This window comes from Rhipicephalus sanguineus, chromosome 7 (assembly GCF_013339695.2).
Source record: "Rhipicephalus sanguineus isolate Rsan-2018 chromosome 7, BIME_Rsan_1.4, whole genome shotgun sequence".
Taxonomy (NCBI): Eukaryota; Metazoa; Arthropoda; class Arachnida; order Ixodida; family Ixodidae; genus Rhipicephalus; species Rhipicephalus sanguineus.
The window spans coordinates 137,439,543-137,459,622 of record NC_051182.1 but is presented as its reverse complement, the minus strand read 5'-3'; the positions used below and the strand labels follow the sequence as shown (position 1 = coordinate 137,459,622).

At 48.2% G+C, this 20,080-nt stretch overlaps 2 protein-coding genes across 4 annotated transcripts in view; one reads left to right on the top strand and one right to left on the bottom strand.

The window, feature by feature from the left end:
• Positions 1-20,080, bottom strand: part of LOC119400059 (kinesin-like protein KIF19) — a 428,957-nt gene that overhangs the window by 255,973 nt on the left and 152,904 nt on the right. The gene's annotated exons all lie outside the window — the stretch shown is intronic.
• On the top strand, positions 10,300-18,191 carry LOC119400061 (uncharacterized). Its single transcript, XM_037666983.2, has 2 exons — positions 10,300-11,505; positions 17,830-18,191. Exons 1-2 carry the CDS (start codon positions 10,442-10,444, stop codon positions 18,167-18,169), a joined length of 1,404 nt encoding a protein of 467 aa, XP_037522911.2. The 5' UTR covers positions 10,300-10,441; the 3' UTR covers positions 18,170-18,191.

Sequence of the window (20,080 nt, the reverse complement as noted above, 5' to 3'; positions counted from 1 at the left end):
TGGCGCCTGGTGAGGCGATACCTGAGCTTCGATGACGTCAGGCGCTTCGGCATCGCGAATGAATCATTGCACGTCCTGCTGAGCACCGGAACAGAAGAGTATATTGAGCCAACGCACATAACAGGTCTAGCTGAACGTCACAAATAAAGAATACGGTGAGCCAAAGGGCCTGTCACTCTTACGCCTGCCTTCCTTGAATTGATTGCACCACACTTGCACATGATTTGTACCGCTATTACTTTTTTTTCTGATGTCAATCCCTTTTCGTTTGTTTTGTTTTTCATCGTCTAATATTACATGTCACCTGCTTTCAGAGCGCTGCCCATATATTGTCTGTTGTCACGTCGTGTTAGTGCGTGTACGAGTGATTTATTAGCAAAGGAGAGGATGATTATTAGCACAGAGAGGCTCGCACACATGAGGGGAGGGCGGAGGCAGGTGGAGGTGGCCGCGACAGTTGAAAGGGCGCCAAGTCTCATACCTACAATCAGGAGGGCCTGTCCCGTCATTTTTTTGAAATGCCGTGTATGTCATGCAGGTTTTGACGATAATGGCACCTGAGTACCCTCGATGCTGCATACAAAAGACTTTACTGCCCGCCTCTATCCCTGCAAAGCCGGGCAAAAAAAAAAAAAGACAGGCGTTGTAAGAAGGACGTCATGGCTTCATTTTCACTTTCGCATCTCTCGTGAAGCTTGTCTTCTCTCGGACTCGACCAATCGAGGTGGGGGTTAACTGGGACACTGCGGTTGAAACTTGGCCCCTAATGGAGCACCCTGCACACACCTACGATGAAAGCAAGGAGGAAGGAAAAAGAAAGGAGGCAGGATTACGTCACGCGATTGAAGGCCACTGCGTCGGGACAATACTGATCAAAATGTCAGAGCGCGCAGTAGGTTTTAGTGCTCCCAGTCGTGGGCGATCTTTTTTGAACCTCCTACATGAGCCGGCGGGTCCTGCGCCGAGCAAGCGCACTTCGATTAAATGCTGCCGGGTGCCATACACCGAAGGCTCGGGAAATCTCATTTCTGGCATGATCTTGGCGCAAAAGGTCTAGTGTTCGTCCGACACTACAGACTTCAAAACGGGTTGCTTGCCAAAGCTGGCTGCGTGACGTAATGGTCCCTCCTTCCTTTCTCTTTCCTCCACAGATGAGCGCAGTTAGCGGAAAACAGTATACAGGCCAGTACATTATACTGAAGTGCTGCTACGGATCCCGGTGACGTGACGTGTTTCTTATCCCGTCCACTACTGCAACTTGCTGCCTCCTTGCCCTTTCAATCCTTGCGAGAGGCGTGTGAAATATCGGGCGCTGACGTATATAGTTTGGCCGCAAGCGGTGCAAACATCTTCGCCCGCTGCGACTTCTTAAAGGGACACTAAAAGCAAATAACAATTTATGTCAGAGTGAAAGCTCAATGTATGACAACGTCTAAAACGGCAATATTATCAACAGCAGCGACCTACTTGCCGAGAAATTAAGCTAAATGTATCACAAGATGAGCCCCACGAGCAGGACATTTTGGAAATGATACCGATGACGTGAGAGAGTCCGACTGCAATTAATCACTCGTCATCAAACTAGCTGCAATAAAAAAGAACCTTCCGTGCATCAAGAGACGTAATAAAATGTTGCTTGTTCGTTTCTGTTTGATTCATGGAAAAAAGAACCTCTTTGGCGCTGCCATGGCGAACGGCGCGCGTGGTTCAAAGCTTCCGTTTTCGCCGAACTGTGCTTCGCCCTGCGCCCTGCTTTCGCTCACGCGGTCGCGTCTCAGTGGTAGTTTCGGTATCGCGTACTGCCGCGTGTGTTTTGCGCGCTCGTGAAAGTCGCTCTGACAGAAAGTTCGACAAAATGCTGCATGCACGTGATGTTGCCGGATGCCCGAATGGTGCACGCCGGCAGTGCACGCCGCCGCGCAGTAAAGGCGGGCAACGTTGGGCACGGAAAGACCGCTTCAGGCGGGTGATTTGAAGTGCGCAACCGCAATGCGGACCACTAAAATGTGATTTTATTTCAAAATAAGCACTTCCTTAGCACAAAGTAGCACTACGATGTTATGGACCGCTATTTCAACAATCAACGTCGACTTAATGTTTGCCTTTAGTGTTCCTTTAAGATAACGGCTCGACCAGAATGGCCGGTGATTTTTTCTTTCATCTCTTTGGTCATGTCGTCCATCGCGACTGACGTCACATCCCTTTGTGAATGTGGAAGACACTGTCCCGAAATGAGAAATACCGCGCCAGCTTTACCGCGAGGAAAAAAAAGTGAGACGTGAGCTGAAATACATTATGCAGTTTTCAGAAGTAGGGCGTAAATTTACGCATCGGTCCCCGCTTTATCTGACGAATCCCGGCTGGGCTTAAGCAATGTGGATTTGTGTGAATGGCGTTTATTTTCGCACCAATACAACTCAATGATACGAATAGACGGGCGAAAATAATGTTGCACTTAGACAGCTTGAACGAGGCCCACTCAATGGCCATCATAGTAGTGATATAGTAACAGTATATCAACACATCAAATACATATTGCAGTGAACTGCAGGAGTACAATAAAATATGGTATAACTTCAAACCAATAATGCAGTCCTTTGAAGAGGCACACAAAAAGTACAAGGTACGAATGTTATTCAAATATAATTTGTGCTCAATGTAGAGAAGGAACGAAAAAAAGTCTTATGGAGCGAAAGCCCCACATAAATCTTTTTCAGAGAACGTCTGTTTCGTATCAATATAACTGCGAATAGCTAGAATGAGCAGCTTGAAATTTAGCCAGAATTTTATAGTTATAATAGTTATAGCCGGAATTTATAGTTAGCGTCGAAGTATATCCGGTCGTTACATAGTTCGATCTTTTTTCTTTTTTCTTTTTTGTCAGATTGCGGAAACGCGTGTTTCGAAACTCTTAAACCACTTTACACCACGCCCTTCTTCATGTCACAGGAAAGATGCATGCGCTTAAACCCTTGTCGTGCCCGGACATATCTCGCGTTGAGCAATTTCGCTTACCGCATTGGCTATTTCGTGTTCTAGAGCTTTCACAACCGAGAGTGACAATTAAGGCAATGAGTCAGTATGGGTATCGATTACTCAATACCTACGCAAATATTTCCTTACTTGCGCAGAACATCGTGTGCTGACCTGTCCTCCCTTGGGACATGTCCACCCTTTCCAAGCGAAGCTGTGTCATTAAGCACAGATTTCGGTAGCATTGTCGTACGTGGTAGTACCGGCGCTTGCGTGCGCGCAGACACGCGGCCCTCAAAGGTGCGCTGGTCACAAGGGTCACAAGGCATGCGCCGTTTTTCAAGAACTGTTGTTCTCTCGATCGTTGGCTGGTAGGCAATCAACCGTTTTTGGAATGGCAATCTCATCTTTATCGAAAGCAATGCTCTGCGTACGACACCGTGCAGGAAACGCGGGAAGTTGCTCAAAGAGTGGTTCGGTTTGCGTACGAGCGCGCTGCATTTCCTCCCAGTAATTTTCGTACCAAGTTGCCGTAACGACCTGCAATGTTGGAAATGCCTGCAGGATTTGACACAGGAAATTGCTGATAAAAGAATGAAGCCAATTAATAGGTCACTACCATTGTCGAACAGTGTTATATGCACTACGGTGTGCGCCGACACCGGAAGTGGTTATATGCGCGGCCATTGGCCGTGTTCGAAAAGTACCACTACTTTGCCAGTGTCAGTGGTTAGTCCGCGCCACGTGAAGGCCTGTAACCTGCGCAGGGCCACCCGGCGTTGTCACTCTCTCGCCAACATCACTACTGCCAGGGTCGTAGAGCTTTCGTGTTTCGCCGCCGTTGGCAGCACCTTCGTCGCATGGCGCGTAGAGCGGCCTGTTTCCCGCACGACGTCGTACGTGGAGCATCGCTTTTGTAGCGTTAGCTACACTGCCTAGCCGGAGCCGATTTCGTCTGGATCGTCATGAGCCGTGCTGCGCATGCGTGAGGATCAGTGATGTCACACAGCTGGGTCACCGGAGCCGGCATCTCACGCGCTCTCCGCCACCGCCGCGCGGGGCTCGCCGCTGCTTGTCTGCGCGTTCGGGAGGAGTGGCGTCGTAGCCGCGGCAGACAAATTGGCGACGGCGCGCGCGACTAGCTGCCGCCGGTCTACGCTTTCAAGAAGAGTGACGTCGTAGCCTTGGTAGACACACTGGCGCCAGCGCGCGCGCAGCTATTCGCCTTCGCTCTGCAGTCGCCGTCTGACACTGTGCTGGAGCCGCTTGATAGCGCCTCTGACTGGCGTTTGCAGGTGGGCAACGCCACGGAAGAGGAAAGCGCAAATGCTACTCAATGCCGCAGAAGAGCCGAGAAGCTTATCTCATCGGATCCCGAAGTTGCCTGGCAATTAGCGGTTCAGCGTACGAAGAATGAACAGAAGAAGGCTAATAATCCTAGACAACCTGGAAAGCTAAGAATTATCAGCTGAACCTTTGCTAACGCTACGTATATCCTGGCATAGCCGAGCTAAGCCACTGCAAATTATTTCATCGAGGTCTCTTGTGATTTGACGTTGCCACACTTCACGCTGCCACGCTTCGTGTATCGATGAGTCAATACCTACGGAAATGTTTGCTTACTTGCATGGAACATCGCTGTCTCGCGTAGCGACGGACCGGAACTGCACACGGCGTCCCTTGACTCACCGCAGTCGCACAAAGAACCATCAAGCCGAATGCTTGTTTCTTTTCTAACTCGTTTCACTCTGCATTGGATGCCTTGAAACCTGGTGTACCACACCTCGGAACTCCTGCAGTCGGCAAGCGCCTAATTCAGTCCACCACAGTACGGGGGACACGCGTGAAATTAAGTTCACGACAACATTTCTCGTGGGCGTGACACAGCAGAGTAACCTGTGGAGTGCACTTTCCTGCAGCGCCGTGAGCGCCCCCACAATTTTGCAAGGGGCACTGATAACAATACGTTTCAAAAGCAATCTTAATTAGCTAAAAAAACACCCTGTTGACGTTGCACAATCCTGTTATTTAAAACAAACTAGCATACAGAAACTGACACGGTCACACGAAAAATGTCACACGGTCCCCTTCACATTTGCTTAAATGACTCGAAAGCGAAAGCTGCCTCCTCCTTGTTCTTCTCAGTTGACTGCATCGATCCACACCCGCGAAAGCTTCATGTACCCAACGTGGTTTTGCACCGCCTTAGGGATCGGCGGCAGTAGCAGGTTCCTGCACCTCACGTGATTTTTCAGTGCCTCTGGGATTGGAGCACCTTCGTCTCAGAGGAAACGCGCACCAAAACAAAGGTGCACTGTTCTCAGCATCCCTGTCATCATTGCTGCCAACGTGCTTCCAGGTTCACGTTTCCGTGATGAGAGCCGAGACATTTTTTGTGGTTCTATTCAAACAAATTGTGGATATTTACTGTTGTACAGTCAACCACAAATGTTTACGGTCCACGCGAGCACGTGGCCAACAGCTTCTTCGCGACATTTGCGCTACGTCCGCGGCAATCGACAGCAGCGCTACGCCCAAGACGGATCTATCCCTTAATCGATGGCCTGGCTATTCTCCCACTGGGCACTAATATCTTTCCACCTTTCACTTTTTTAACGCGACGCACACTTTGGCAGCCGTGGCTACGTGATTCTGTCTCGAGAGCAGTCCACCGTCCCAACTGTTATCACACGCAATCTTTCTCAAAAAGTGATATCAAAGCGTGTTCGATATCAAGCTGTGGTAGCCTTAATTCTGCTATCAAAGTAGAAGTGCGACGCGCATACCGCAGGTAAGCGATTTGCGTGTAGAGAAGGAACTAACAATGTTTTGAGCGGTAGCAGAAAATTGATACGCCAATGAATAACAAGAGGAGCCGATTCCAGCCCAGCGCTGCAGTCGACGGTAGATGGCGCACCCGCTAGCTGGCGTGGCCAGGCAGTTTAATTTGGCACGAGCTCGCGTGGTCAGTAAACTTTTGTGGTTGACTTTGGCACGATTTAGAACGTTTTCGGGGTGAGTAGACGCGAAATCTTGCATGCGGACCTAAGCGCAGCTGCGCCTAAACCCTTGCAGCTTTTGTCCAAAGCTCGTTAAACCGCCGTTTGACGAGGCCAGCTATTCTTTCTTTTGGGGCCACTACTCTGGGATACAGCCACGGGGATGTATCTTTCGCCATTGAAGAACTTACGACTGATACTAAAAGAGTATCTTGCTAAATTCTGCTGGTTTAAATATTTCATTACTGGAAATCGGCTATTCAAATCAATATAATAATTAACTATAGCATATAGGAACGTTACCCGACGAAAATAATGGAAAACTCCACGCACTACTCGTCCAGTCCCCTTTAATGGGTATGAGCCTTGTCGACTTAGTGCTTTTAAGATTGCAGATATCTCTACTGAGTCGAATGCCTTTTTGTAGTCTATGAAGGCTAAATACAGGGGTTTGTTGTATTCAGCAGCTTTTTCTGTTAACTGATTTATCACATGAATTTGATCCATCGTAGAGTAGCCTTTCCTTAACTCGGCTTGTTGTTTAGGTTGGTTCATGTAAAGTGTTTCTCTTATCCTGTTTGATATTGCCTTTGTGAATATTTTGTATATCACCGAAAGTAAGCGGATGCACCTATAGTTCTTTAAGTCTATTCTGTCCCCTTTGTTGTGCATTAGTATCATTTTGGCATTTTTCCAGCTCGCTAGAACCGATGCCGTTCTCAGGCATTGAGCGTAAAAAGTGTTGCAAGTTCCTTGCAAATAAATTCTCCTCTGTCTTTGATCAAATCGGCTGTTTTCTTGCCCGTCGTAAATACGTTTGTGTTGTGCATACTTCGTTTTCTTGTGTTTTATACATGTTTGTTGCTGTGTACGATACGTACCGTAAAATACGTAGTGAGAATATACACTAGAATGCATTAATTACACCATGAACTTTCGCGACATCTGGTAAAGTGATGCGATTCTCGATCTGTAAAAAAAATTGTCAGCTTAGCACTGGTGGTTGGTTGGTTGGTTGGTTGGTCCTCAGTTACTTCCAAGCCTGAAGGAAGAGCGCAGCTGGATGGCCTTCCTCGTTTCTCTTGTTTTTTCTCTTTCTTTCTTTCTCTGTGTTTCTTGTATCTCTTTTTGTATCTGTTTCTTTCTATTTCTTTCTTTCATTCTATATCTTTATTTCTATTTCTTTGTTATTCTCTTTATCTCTTTCTTTTTCTTTCTCGCTTTTTCTGTCTTTATTTCTCTTTCTTCGATTTCTTTCCCATTGTCGTACAGAGAGAGGTGGTGCTTCTTTACACTCGCATAACCGGAGCGTGAGTGTAGTGATTACGTATCACGGAAACTTGACTGAAACCAAAGGAAGCCATCTGGACGAAAAAGCAAATCGCATGCGAGATACAGGTGCGTAAGTTTTCTTTTTTTCTTTTTTTTCTGACCCCACTTTATCATTTTCTAAATTTCAATTTACATTAACCGCCGGCTGCTTCGACAGTACCTCGTAGTGGGCAGGTGCCATCTATTGCGGGGCGAGCAGGCTCGTGACTTTCGGCACGCCGTACGGTCTCACCTAGTGCTGGCAGCTAGGCCAGGGCGTCAGCGTGGTTCATCCTAAAAAACCTGACGGACTGAGCCAGGGCTTTCAGACCAGCCGCGACGAGCCAGGTGTGTTCCTTTGATGACCGAGTGTTCAAGGCCACGGCTAATACATACAAAACAGCTCGAACTGTAATGCATACTTACTGCAGTGATCCATAGTAAGGAGTGGAGTGTTCCGGTCAAGCCGCGGGAACAAATCCAGCACGACCAGCCTGCTGAGGTCGTGGCCACGGTGTTGCGCCTGCTGACAGCGTGGTCCGTTGTGCTGCTGCTCGAGCAGTATCATGGCCTTCTCTACTGCTGCCCCGCATGTATGACTTGATCGTCCAAGCAGCCTGTGAGCGCAAGGACCTCCGACATTGCAACCGTCGGACATTGTGAGTGACCAGCATCTCATGAAAAATTCACGTATTTTCTTATGCATTTGCCTCAGACGATAGGAAGGCGAAGGCCATCTTCTTATTTTTCTTCTCAGTAGATGTATGTATATCGCCCGCCACCCCCTCCGAAAGCTTTCTGCACCTAACGTGGTATTGCAGTGTCACCAGGATCGCAAGCATTGCAAGCTTTCTGCGCCTCACCTGGTTTTGCACTGCCTCTGCGATCAGCCCTACTTTGACGAAGCGACAGTGTCATGTAGTGAAGTCATTATGCTAAGTCACAGGTATATGACGTCATGATGACGCCTCTACTTTGATGATATGTGACGTCATCACACGATTTCTCGTGTTGACCTCGTCGGCGGTCAATTTTTGTGTTTGATGAGACATCTAAGCCTTACGCCTTCATAACTTCGTTGAGATTGGTCGTATAACGTCAATGAGGACGCACCAGAGTTCACGTGAGCCGTTGTGTGCGAGCGAGGGCGGTTCTAACAGTTCTTTATCCGAACCCAAACATTTGGGCAGATTTGCCACCGTCCCTCTGCCCTTCCGTAGGGTACAGCTAAACGACGTTACCGTTGCGAAGGTACCTTTCGCAAGCCGTCAAGTAGAACGGGCACACTGGTGTCGGTGCACTACACGCCACACAATGGAGCACTCGGCTTTGCACCGACGACGACTTTCGCAACACCAGCGCTGACAACGCACCTTCAACACCGGCCCAGCACTTGTCGCGTCACTCATCAGACTCAGTGCGCGTCCCATTCCTTCAACATCACGGTCCAGCACGCATCGGCCCTTTCGCAGAGTCATATACAGTGAAGTACAAGGCAGTGGGCTCCATGGCGTCGAACGCGTAACGCCGCCGATGTCGCCGTGGGCACAAGCGTTGGTCGCACACGCTACATTGATGTCGACGGTCGTGACACGTAGTGCCCAGCAATGTAAGCCCCCTTCATTGGCGCCTCCCCTAAAGCACTGCTGCGCACCATGTGTAGCGACCGTTAGTTTAGACCGCTACACCTTAGACCGCTATGCTAGACCGCTACACTACACCTTAGACCGCTACACCTGGTGTATAGCAACCGATAGTTCTATGTAGCATAACATATGTATTCGTTTTAATGCTTCCACTTATGTGATCTTATACACTGTATAGTTCCCCCCCCACACAATACTCCTGCTGGAGCCTGTGGAGATTTTGTGAATAAATAAATGAATAATGAATAAGATCAATGTATCGTCTGTCACCACGGTTAACATGAACGGCTTCACCTCCCCGGTTGCCGCTGCCGCGCATTGAGCCCACTACTCATAAAGTTCACTGTAGTGATACATGTCGGCTGCAACTGCCAAAAAAACCACAAATGTTGGCTAATTATGGGTACAGGACGCAACAGTGAACTAGTATGAAGCCTAGCGTTGCCTAATGTTCGCTATGTGATGGCTCAGGTAAGCTACTTTGAGAAAATATCGACTAAATTGTAACAAGGTTCCTCTAGCATTGCCCTATGTCGGCAAGTGACCGAATATAAATGACGTATAAGCTCCACATGTCATTCCGTATTATCGCGATGCTTTGATTTGTTGTGCATCTACTTCCGTCACTTGTAAGCATATCCTATCTCATTTGCGTAAGTGGGACTCTCGGCCGGCACTGAATATACCGTTTATCACTTTGCGTAGGCTGAATCTCATAACCGGCTTGGGAGACCACGAGAGGAAGAAATGGAAAGCCTTCCTGCGGAAAGCAAGCAATCGTCGCTCGCAGAGTCCACACAATGGGTGGACAGCTTTTTTGATGGCCACGGAGCGGAGCATTTCCCGTTCAGGTGCGCAGCCAACATTCCGACAGCAATGCACAACGATCAAGTCTGTTCCATTAATGATTACCTTCCCATCTGCAATGAGCTGCTCTTCTACACCGGCATGGAGCTTCGGCAACAACGCGGAAGCTCGTTGTCCTTGGTTTGCATTCCGCCAGGTGAACCCAACGTGATGCCTCCCCGAGACGCAGAGCTGCACCGGTCAAACACTTTCCTCCGGTGGCTGCTTAGAACCCACGTCTGCATCGATGGCCTCAATTTACAATATAAATTGGTGACGGCACACAGCCAGGTCTTCTTGGAAGAACTGCCCGAGAATTGCCGCCTGAGAAAGCTCGAGGTACGGTTTTCTTCTGGAGAGATCGAGCGGACCCATTTCGCGACACTACTCCCCAGGCTTCGCTGTCTGGAAGAGCTGAATCTATATATGTCGCCGAGCTCAGATACTCTTCTGGAAGCCATATCACTGCTTCTGAGAAACACGACGTGCCTCACTTCCCTGGTTTATTCATGTTTCAAAAATTGCCAGCCACCGCAGAAATTCATTGACGCTCTATCCGCGAACACGACGCTCAGGTCTCTTGAACTTTGGGCAGAGTGGAATATAGACGAGCCACCCGGTACTCTCGGAGAATACGTGAGGAGCAATCGATTGCTTACGAATCTCATGCTTTTTGGCGAAGACATGGATCGCGAAGAGCTGCTGCTCGAGGAGGCCCTTGTTCGTAACTCCACGCTCACCACGCTTAGAATTGGTAGGCTTTGCGGTGGCGAAAGAACCGTGCGTTTCCTGACCAGGATACTCGCAGAATGTACCGGCCTAAAGAAACTCACTCTCGGTGGCTTGCGGGACGAGTTTGTCAATATATCAGAGGCAACATTGACTCGCTGCACGGAAGCACTGGCGGTGAACGAAATGTTGCAAGAACTCACGCTTCCGTATTCCTTGTGGCATTCGAACAACTGGATCGCTTACTTCGCGTTCCTACCAAGGAACAAACATTTAAAGAAGCTAGAAGTTTCCGAAATGTTGAGTAGGCATTATGAAACGCTTCCGCCTGTCCTCGAAGTATTGGCACAGACGGACTCATCGGGACGTGTTTCCTTCGGGTGTTACATGCACAGGACGGTAGACGAAGGCCTCATGCGTTGCCGAGCGTTTTCAGAGATCAATATACACGGAGACACGAGCTGGAAAGTTAGCGCTTTACAACGACTGCCTTGGATGGATCACTACACCTCCGTCACAATAAGTTTATTCGAGCGCGATGAACGTTTGTTCTCCTATGCCGCCAATTACATCCGGGCAACAAACGTGCTGCGCAAACTTTGCCTGATGGTGACACTTGCAGCGAAAAATGCGCCCTCATCGTGCTGGACACTTCTCTTCGAAGCCATTTCGGGCAACACCAGCATCGCAGATCTCTGCATTTACAGCGGCGACAATTTCGCATATACTGACCGCCTCGCTCGCATTGTCGGGCTCAGCAGGTGGATCACGCGAGCGTCCTATTCAGAGAGTAGCAAAGAATCGAACCCCAATGGCTTCATTTTGCCATTGTCGAAGGCAATGGGCGAGAACTATAATCTCCTGAAAGTCGACCTGTGCCCCTTTGCTAAAATGGACGCCGAAGCGAGGCACTGCTGGTCCATAATCAGGAAAACGACCCGAAGGAACTATGACTTGGTGGAACTTGCTGGTGCCTTCAACCAGACCTCTGAACTAGACTGGTAGGTCTCTCTCAAGTTTTTCTTTCGTTTAGAAGTGAGAAAAGGGCGTTCATTTATTATCGAGCTCACCGCGAATGTCTGTCCGATAGCATGGTAAAAATAAGTGATACGGACGACCGTTCGGTCCATACAGCCTGGTTAGAATAACGGAGACCTGAGCTAGTTCCTACGCATTCGTGTCAAAAGACTGGGCGTGCAAACACTGTCTCACGAGAGAAGTCAGGAGAACACAACGTCACGAACGTTAGAGAAACCACAGACACCAGAAACATTGTGTGCCAATTGGTCTTGGCACTCGTGATGCAATACTATCGATGGTACCATCGATACTATCGAGAGCTGGGTCACTATCGAACTATCGATGGTAAAAAATACTATCAATAGCGCTATCGATAGTAAATTCGATGGTATTATCGGTAGTATAAAATGTAAGGCGCGAACTCATTGCAGAATAAACTTTGTTCCCCGCGCGTGTTACATAGTCGAACAGGAGGAGCAGGTTGAAGGGCGCGAAAATTCACAAGCTTGTGTTCTTCACCCCAGTGCTTTGCTGACACATGATCACAAAGCTAAACTGTTGAGCTGTAGCGGAAAGGAAGCCGTTCTATGTGGTGGAACTGCGCAGCTTCAAATTTATATTGCATCTTATGATTTCAAAATAAAAATAATATCAAGGACTATGTTTGTTAATTATGAGGTGTAACTGGTTGCTTTTTGATATGAATTTACTGGTGGACATATTCCGCCATTTTCACTGTGGAGGTAATTCATTTCTCTGACCTAAAATTGCTCATAAATTAAGCGAAGCTGATAATAGACTATCGCAAATATTTTGGCAATATGGCCGGCCAGTAACAGCGTGAGTATTCACACAACTATCGATAGTATTTTCACGTGGTTGTGACAACGAAGAATGCTGCAGCAAGACTGGGAAGTACGGAGCACTTTATTTGGGTGAACTTGTGCCCAGAAAATCAAAACTCAATATACAAGCAATACACGCTGCGCATTGATAGCGGCGAGAACAGTCGGAGGCCATCGTTTTCGCTGGTGCTCGCGTAATGTCTCGAATAAACTCGACTATACGCGTCCGGCGCGTAATCTTAACAGAATGATCTCAAACAATCGTGAAGCGTCTCAAATATTACGGCGCGGTCTACGTCAAACGATGCTAACAGTCTTTGTGGGTGAAACTCGAATACAACTAAAGAAAGCAATAAACACGCGTGGCAGTAATATCGCTAATGATATTAACGATGGTACTACCGACTGCAGTATCGATAGTTTGTCGATAGTAGTACTGTCGATAGTGTGTTTACACTATCTACAGTTTCATGAAAACTATCGATGTTATCGATAGTAAGTTTACCGATAGTTCTGCATCACTACTTGGCCCACAGCGTTTGTGGTGCCTGTGGTTTCTCTAACGTTTGTTCCGTTTGTGGTCTCCTGACTTCTCTCGTGCGTCAGTGTTTTCCATATCCAGTCTGTTAGCCTGGCTAGCCAAATTTAACTGAATCCCAAACAGAAACCCTTGCCAAACATTCTTAATTTTGCACAAGGGTAAGTTCACACCAAGCAGAAAAGTTTAATATTCCACTTGTGCGTGACAGTACGTTCATCCAAACAGAAACCCTTGCCAAACATTCTTAATTTTGCACAAGGGTAAGTTCATACCAAGCAGAAAAGTTTAATATCCCACTTGTGCGTGACAGTACGTTCATCCAAATAGATAACATGCATACTTCTGCTTTGGAGCTTCAGGAGAGATAACATATTTTGGTAATGAAATGATGGCGGCCAAGTCAGTGTCGACGAAGAACTGTTGAATACAAGCGGAGAAGCAAGTTGCATAATTTATTTGGGTATTACAAAGCCGGGTGGATGTATAAAACTATGCGCTAACAAATCAGACGGATCCTCAGAGTAAGTTATACTGACTGATCAGGAATCCATTCTGGACGATGAATAACATTGAATGCAACTGATCAATGTCTGGCACTAGTTGCGAGTGATAGTTTAAAACGGCCCTGCAAGATTTTTCCAAGTGGCAATCGAATGGTGTCATTAAGTAAGTTTATTGCCTCAAGAATCTAACGCCGCCAATTTTTTTTTAATCCTTCAAGTACGCGCAGTGTTACGGAGATTTGTCCCACGCCGTAATTGCTTTCTCTCTTCTCTCATCCCGAAAAACGCGCTGGAAGCTAAGCAGGGAGGGATGGCACGGGAGAAAGAAGTCACGCCTCACTCGCGTCATGACCTTGAGCACTTTTTCCTGTCCTTTCCTTTGATCGCGCGGCTAACCTTCAGTGAGATCGCGAGTGCGAGCGCGGGCACGTGGTGGCCTCCCGCGGCGGGCTCAGCAACTGTGCAGCCAACGGTGCTTAATTCGGCCAATGGCCGTGAATTTGGGTATACGGCGCGGTCACTTGAATGCATGGCATCATTTGCAGAGGGAAGAGGGAGCGATTTTTGCCGACTTTGAAAATGAATTGGAAACTACAGGCCGCCTTGTGCGCTATATTGTTTGTCTCGCGTGTTCTCAAGAGCCTCGACCATACCGCTCGACAGCGTTTTCTGACCATGCTGAAAAAGTGTTGCAGCGCCTGCTCAGTTGTTGAAGCACTTTAGAAGTAAGCGTCGTCCAACTGTTTGACTTACAGCGCTTAGCCTAACTTCTTAATAAGGAGTTCAGACAAGCTTTAACTGACGCACGAATTTGATTGCATCATTTAGGGCCGCCAACCTCGAAACTGACGCAAGCACAAATTCTTTATTACATTGCACATGCCTCAGTCAGGTCCACGTATTAAGAAATTACTAACCTGTTAAAAGTTACTATAACCAGGGTAAGTAAAATACCGCAAAACATTAAAAAAAATCACACCATCTCCCGCTAAAGGGGACCATGAGGCGATGCGAAGCAGTGTTTCGGCACGTAGAGCCCGCGTTTCAGAGGTGGAGTGGTGAGGGGTAAATGGGAGAGGGGATGTGGAGAGGGGGAGGAGAAAGGGAAAGGGGAAGGGGAGGGGTGATGTGGAGAGGGGAAGGGAGAGGCGGAAAGGGGGGAGGGGAGTAGAGGAGAGAGGGGAAGGGAGAAGGATAGAGGGGAGCGGAGAGGGGGAAAGGAGATGGAGAAAGGGAAAGGGAGAGGTGATGTGGAGAGGGGGAGGGGAAGTCGAGAAGGTTTGCGCATGCGCAGTAAGGGTGGTTACGCCGCACACCACCACCACCACCACCGGATTGAACTCCGATATAAGATGCTTCACATCTAAAAGTCTTGGAGGACGCTTCAGCTCCGCCGTCAGTAGTACAACGCGATAGCGTAATCGGCTCGCGCATGCGCATCGCCTTCAACTGTGCCACAAAGAAAGGCACGTTTGTGCGCGTAACATCGGCCGTTTCAAGCTGTCCTAGAATGTCTAGTGCAAGCGTGCACAATGTCATAATACGCGTATAAAAGGGCGATCATGCATGTAGGTTTCTCACGGAATGAAACGCCTCATCAGAACGTTACCTGTGGCAACTAGTGTGCGCAATTTTTAAATGCGAAGCATTTCTTAGCGAACCTCAGGCACTTTGAGCGTTTCTATCTACGTATCTATCTATCTATCTATCTATCTATCTATCTAGCCGCCTACGTCTAGGCGCTCTCCTGGTCGTCTCCATAACTTGTAATATACCAAAATTGGCACAGCAGGGGATCAGTTTATGACGAACACGATTCACTGGTCATGACATGAATAACGCAAAATACCTGTCGCGTACGTCATGAAACCCTTTCTCTCAGTCACGTGTGGCACATACCCGCATACCAGAGTTCATGTTATTCGGGTATGTGCCACAGGTGATATAGTGTCTCAACCAACACAGTCACCGCGAACACACACATTGACAGGCAAGGAAAATATTAATAATAATTATAATTGTTGGGGTTTTCCGCCCCAGAACCACGATATGATTATGAGAGACGCCGTAGCGAGGGGCTCCAGAAATTTTGACCATCTGGTATTCTTTAACGTGCACCGAGATCGCACAGTACACGGGAATCTAGCATTTTTCCTCCATCGAAATCCGACCGCCGCGGCCGGGATCGAACCCGCGACCTTCGGGTCAGCAGCCGAGCACCGTAACCGCTACACCACCGCGGCGGACGCAAGGATAGTGAGGAAGCTGAAGACTGAAGACCCCTGGAAGGACGCTCAACTACTATAAACTCGTTCACGTGGTCCGCAACGTGGACCACGCCGTATAAGCAAAAACTGGGGTCAGTTCTTCCTACAAATAAACCTGCCAAGAGAACCAGACCTCTCAACATTACCGGTGACTTCAACATTGATTTACCAAGACCCAACAACGCCTGGTCTTTATACTGTGCGAAAGAAGGCTTGAATATGGATAGGGCATCAAGAAACCTCGCTGCCCCGTTCAGGACCGGAGGCATCATAGATCGTTTCATCGTAAGAGGCATCCAGGATTTCCACCAGCTGTGCTATACCTCGCACTTCACTACACTTAGACCCCTCGTAGCCGCGATCACGAACGGATCCGAACAATAAGCCCAGTTCAGCTGCTGGTGCTCACTGATCACGGTGGTGATGACCTTGTTCAAGCACTGTCGAGAACCCCTTTTACAGATATACACGTATTCGTGAAACGTGCGTGTTTTCTCCGTCATAACGCACAAGTATAAGCATCACAACTGTAACGCAACTGTAACAACTGCAAGTGTGACTGTAACGTACGTGCAGTGCGTCTGCGCGTGCCACTCGGCTGTGTGTATGTCCAGAGAAACTTTCCTGAATGAAGCTTAGTTGCGAGTAACGCCTGTCCTGTGCATATGTGTTTCTTCTTTGTGCTGTTAGGATTCGAGCTATCCAGTATTGAAGAATATAAGCACTACATGTCAGCTTTCCGCGTCTGGTGCTGGTAACACCCATATTGCTGTTGGCATCGTTACGGAACTGTACACAAGTGGTCATATAATACATATGCGACTTTTCAACATATGAGTGTGCGTATACCTCTTCCAGAATTCTCAATCATCATTCCGTAACGTTTAGGTCAATGTGAAAAATTACGCCACAGTCACTATCCCACGTATGCTTCGCATAACGTCGATTCCCACGGTACGTGGGATCTGCCGAATTTTTTTCGAGGTAGTCGCGTCACGTGACAAAGATTCTGCTCATTAAGAGCGATGTGAGCTCTAATTGCAATGTACGAGCCCAGCATTCACCCCTGTAATATCAAAACAAGAGGGTGGAAACGCTATTACAGGCGCTACATTGCTCTGAATTAAGCGCTTAATTTCATGGGCATTGTACATGAGCGCAATGTACTAGAATGTAATTGGTTTGTATGTCTTTGCAAGTGCGTTGACTGTTTTCTTTTTATATATGTCACTGTGTTCGCCGTAGTTGTCACTTGTTATCGCCCTAAATATCACCAGGAACTGAGCGTCTTCAGGCGTGGGGACTGCGAAGTAACATATCAAAAGCATCGAATCATGACCCACGACCGCAGCTTTCCTGTTCCGGCGTTATGACAGATTCATGTTCACTTTTATAGCGCACAATAAGAACAATGCCTGCAAACAACGACGCAGACACGCGTTCTTTTAAGTCCTTGTTCTTATTGGACGCTATAAAAGTGAACATGAATGACCAACTTGCCCAAGCATACGCTCCTTACAAGTTATGACGGACATCTGTGTAGTACACTTCCAAAGCGGTCGAAATGGCACGTCAACTACAGGACGATTTCTCCCGTTGTTCGCTGAACCTATGCATTTGTAACCGTGCCCTTGTTCAAGCTGAGCATGGTCCATGCGCGTGCACCGTACGTCAACGCAGATGAGAGATTGAACTGTCGATTAGATTTGCTTTTTCTTATGGCGTTTTTCACTGGTCCATCCCGGGCAGGTTATTATTATTACGTTTTGCTACACAGCGACTAATTCGAGGTTCACTGGACGTTTCGGATCAGCACCCTGCGCGCCGGCAAGCTCTCACTTGCTCCGACGCCCAAGCGCGTATTCGGACGGAAGTAATTCGCGTTGCCCACATCATATCCAGCGTGTCTTGTGCAGAGGCATAGCTTACGGCACCGGTTCGTGTACGCGGACACACTGTGTATACGGCCCCGCTGAGCGTTTCCGCTCGAAGATTCGGATTTATGAAATCCGACCACTCGCTCCTGGATTTCGGCAGCCGCTACGGATCGACCAGTGAAAAACGCCATTATTCGGTTTCGAGTATCTGCTGGTGCTAGTCGCTGCTGTATTTATTTCTTATTTTGTGTCACCCGAATCATCGCATACAGGTACACTGCCAACGCATTGGAAAAAGTCTCACGACGTCCAGCGCTTCTGAGAGAGCTCGCGGAAAAGGAGGGCATTGCCGCAGACGAAGTGGCCAGTATGGTTCGAAGTCGTCTCCAGACCGTCGATGGACTAAACGACTTCATGCGACTGACTAGCGTCGTCAAGGAACGCGTGACGTGCGCTCCACCTGTCGACGGCTGTAGCAAGCAACTGCACGACCTGAACATTTACTGCTGGCGCCGGGTTAGGCAATACTTGAGTTTCGATGACGTGAAACGCGTTATTGTCACCGTACGAGACCACGCCAGGCCTAGCTGGACCACAAGATGTAAGGAGTGACCGAAAGGCAATAAATACAGTATTGTAGTTCTTCCTTCTTAGAAGTGCAGTCTTCGAACATTACTGCAGATCAGTTTCATCGAAATATTAATTTCCCTGTGCCATTCTAGTTAAGAATTGCTTGTATGACAAGCTTGCCTGTAAGCGACATCGCATAGGCTTTTAGTTGCCTCTCGTGACGATGATGGTGGAGGAGGGGGCGTGCGTCTTGTTTCAAATATTTCGCTTGCTCGGTCTCGTTTGAGTCCCATGTAAGGTCTAATTAGTAGGTGGCATTTCTGCGAAGAACAAAGTGTGGAGAGCACTACAGGCTTAAAGGGGTGGTGCTAGCAAATTTGTGGCTTGCGCGTTCTTTGCTCTAAGCGTTTCCTATAGCTCCGGGAAGCATGATACGCGCACCAAGATTCATCTGTTCTCGTTAAATAAATTAATGTCGCCTTTTTATGTGGACAACATTCGGTTTCGGTTTCTGGGCGCCGAGGTTGCGCAGTGACGTAGCAGAGTAGGGGGCTTGGTCACGTCACTACACAAGGCTGTGACGCACTTAGCCAGGAAGCGAGCGAAACTCGGCGAGTGATGTAGCAACCGATGTTTTGCCGGTGAGTGCGTTGCGGAGGTGGCGGAGGTCCGGAGTTCACTCACGTCACTACAGCAGATCTGGTGTGACGTCACTACAACTTTCGTTGCCCCTCCTATAGAGCTACGTCAGTGTTGGCGCGGTGGCGATGGGTCTCGATCGGGAGAATGGGCAGTTAGGTACATTTTGGAAGTGAATTAAAATATATTCTAAATGTTTGCTGTGTCCGACCCTTCGTGTGGAGTTATAGCGTCGAAATTTGATGGCACCACCCCTTTAAATTCTGCATGTATTGCATTAACGTCCCTCGGACTTTGCTGTTCAGTATCACACGACATGTACAAATTTTTGAAAATCTACTGGAGAAAAGTGTTCATTTCGCCAACATTTCCAGACGGCACGGTGAAATTAACCTCGAGATGTTCGCTGTAGAAGGAAGCCGTTGTACGTGGCTTCTGTGGTGTAGCCATATGCTGATGATGCCTTTTAAAACTCCCTTAGTCCAAACCATGTCGAACTGACTGCTGACTTAGACCACCGGAAGTAGTGCATACCACAGCACAAATCTTGACAATGTTTCTTGCATCAAAATCAAGCGGTCAAAAAATCACAGGGCCCCTTATGCATGCGCCTAAGACAACTCGAAGGCAAGATCCATCTTTTTTTTTTCTTCTGTGGATGTATTGATCCTCCCCCGCCCCACTCCGAAAGCTTTGTGAACCGAACGTGGTTTTGCACTGCCTCTGAGATCGTTGGGCCGATTACGGAGGCAGTGCGAAGTGACGTTGTCATGTGATGACGTCATCACGTGACGTCACGCCATGTGACATCCCGATGACATCACACATTTTGGCGATCCGCCACGTCATGATGACGTCATACGGCTGCGTCACCACGGGATGATCTTTGCATCACTCACGCTGACGCCGCCAACGCCGACGGTCAATTCTAGTGTTTGACGAGGCACGTAAGGCATTCGCCTCAATAATTAACTGTTTGTAGAAACCAGATTTTATTTACTCCGGCAATGTAAAGAAGTGACTTTCGGCTCACCTTAACCTGTAGTTAAATACACAGAGATCAACGTCAAGGCTGAGACCAGTGCGTGGCCGCATGGGGATTGTCAGTAAAGGAATCGCCTAATCACTAACGAAAACGTGACATTCCATGCCGGTCAAATCGGCGCAGCGAGTGTGCGCGCCAGGCCCAAGTGTTCGGGGAGCGAAGACTTGGGCCTGGAGAGAATTTCGGGATGTCTAGACCGCGTTTCAGAGGAACAGTGGAAAGAGGGAGGGGAGAGGTGAAGCGGACAGGGGGAGGAGAGAGGGGAAAGG

Excerpts from the sequence above, each read along its gene's own strand:
- LOC119400061 (XM_037666983.2), top strand. The coding sequence starts at position 10,442 with ATGCTTTTTGGCGAAGACATGGATCGCGAAGAGCTGCTGCTCGAGGAG. Across the intron at positions 11,506-17,829 it reads CAGACCTCTGAACTAGACTG|GTACACTGCCAACGCATTGG; the intron begins GTAGGTCTCTCT and ends CATCGCATACAG.